The sequence below is a fragment of the Lagopus leucura genome, unplaced genomic scaffold (genome assembly GCF_019238085.1).
Source record: "Lagopus leucura isolate 7727_CA_CO unplaced genomic scaffold, USGS_WTPT01 Super-Scaffold_100012, whole genome shotgun sequence".
Classification (NCBI taxonomy): Eukaryota; Metazoa; Chordata; class Aves; order Galliformes; family Phasianidae; genus Lagopus; species Lagopus leucura.
Window position 1 is genome coordinate 4,950,768 of NW_024962267.1, and position 2,025 is coordinate 4,952,792.

The following is a 2,025-nucleotide window of genomic DNA, read 5'->3' on the forward strand; positions in this document are numbered from 1 at the left end:
CACTATCTGTGTCACCCTCCACTGGCCTGAAAACCTGACCCGAGAGGACAACACACAACATCAGGCACTGCTGCTCCAGCCTCCACAATTTAATAATCTCGAGGCAAGAAAGAAATAGTTTAAAAATGACTGGAGGGAAAAAAAAAAAAAAAAAAAAAAAAAAAAGCCACAGCCTCAAAAAAAAGCATGATTTTTCTAAATTTGCTCTCTTCAGTAAAAATAATTTACACTGCATCATTTTTATTATCCTTGCTATCATCTCTCAGCGAATGTCCATCTACAAATTCATTAACTTTTTTGAGACAAATCATTGGCATCCTAATCTTCTGATTCCCATGAAAGACTCACTTTCAAGACACAATTGCAGCTGCCCCACACTGCCAGTTACTGTATCATACACGTCTTAAAATTCTGTAATCAGCATCCACCAGGTGCCGTATCGCATTCAGCACACCACAGTCAGTCAATACAGACATCCCCAAACACACCAAGGCTGGTTTTGTCAAATGTTTTATTGAGTGTAGACATCTGGAGTACTGTAAAACATGCATTATCTGTAGATTCAAAAAGGAGCAAGCCACATTGTCCTCACTGTCAAACGTGTCAGGCTTGGCATACATGATGGAGATTAATGAAGTATCATGAGAGTAATATGGTTCCTGAAAAGCTTCTACAATTTGGAGTAGGGTCTTAATCGTTTCAAATGCAAAGCTGTTCACATTTAGTGAACTTGCATGTTCACCGGAGGTGCCGTATTTTAATTCAAAACAAACAAGAATAATTTCACTGGGGGAAGGGGAGGTTCCCTAGGTAGAAACTGTATGCTTTTTGTTTCCAGATATTCCATCCCAAATAAAAATTCAAATGCTTTTTGAAGCAGCACAGTTTATTTCTGAGCAGCGAACAACGTCTGATACTCATTTCTTCTTGGGTTGCTGAGGTGTATTAAATTTAAAGAAGATAATATCTCCATCCTCCACAACGTAATTCCTGCCTTGTTGCCTGTATTTTCCAGCAGCCTGTAAATACGACAGACAAAAGGAAAATTGGTTATTTCGTTAGACATTTTATAGCATTTCCTATCTGTGAGTTTTTTAATACATTTTAGTGTAAAAAAAAGAAAATAATGGTTATGCTTCAGCTTCTGAGTCTGACAGTCGCAGTACTCCCCAGTTTGACATAATTTGGTTTCACGTGCACGCAGAACATAAAATAATAATTTCACTATTGAGCTGGTGGCACACCAGTGCCTTCCATCTCATAACGCGGTCAATCCAAAACATTTCCGTATCAGAAATGGAACGTACAAGAACATAAATCCCTGCAAATCTAATGATAACTGAGACTAAACCAGCTTTTAGCTTTCCTTCTTTTCATCCAAGCAGCCCTTGTGACAGCCAGTGCTGGTGGCAGGAAGCTGAACTGGGCTTGTAGGAGGGAGCCATGCCCAGCACCCTGCCTGGCGGTGGCCGTGCTCACACACCAACTTTGGAGCGGCTTCCAGCCAAGGACAAGCCCCAGCTGCCAGAGCCACTGCGCGAGGAGGTCACGGCCGCACACGCTGGTGCTTCCAGCGGGGCCCTCGCCTGCTGGCGCCCAGATAACGAAGGGCCAGGAGTATGAAATGCGGCCTTTCCGTCAGAATTTCCTTTAGAACAAATTTGCTTATGGTACAGACATCAGAAGGGCAGATGTAAGAGCAGATAGACTGTGAAACCGGGATAGAGGGGATGGCACTGAGACCAAAGACATGAAAAGGAAATTCGTTATGGAGATGCTATACTTGAGGAGAGCAGAAAATAGGTAAGGAACCTATTAAGAATCAGTGCGCTCTGCATTAGAATTTATTATTATACTTTCCTGTCTTTATCTCATTGTAATTAAGCCCGGCATTACAGAGGCTACAGAGAAGCCGCAGCATTAGGACTGACAGACTGGGCGGGAGGTGGTCTACAGCAGCATTTATCTTGAAAAGTGATCTACAATATGGAAAAGTTGAGAGCTTCTGCTTTAGTTCAATAACCA

The 2,025-nt window shown here is 42.1% G+C and overlaps 1 protein-coding gene across 1 annotated transcript in view; it reads right to left on the reverse strand.

The window, feature by feature from the left end:
* Nucleotides 1–494: 494 nt before the first annotated feature.
* Nucleotides 495–2,025, reverse strand: part of OLA1 (Obg like ATPase 1) — an 85,573-nt gene continuing 84,042 nt past the window's right edge. Inside the window, exon 11 of the mRNA XM_042874980.1 lies at nt 495–1,019. Within this exon, the coding sequence (XP_042730914.1) occupies nt 918–1,019 (102 nt within the window). The 3' untranslated portion in view covers nt 495–917. The remainder of the gene's footprint in view (nt 1,020–2,025) is intronic.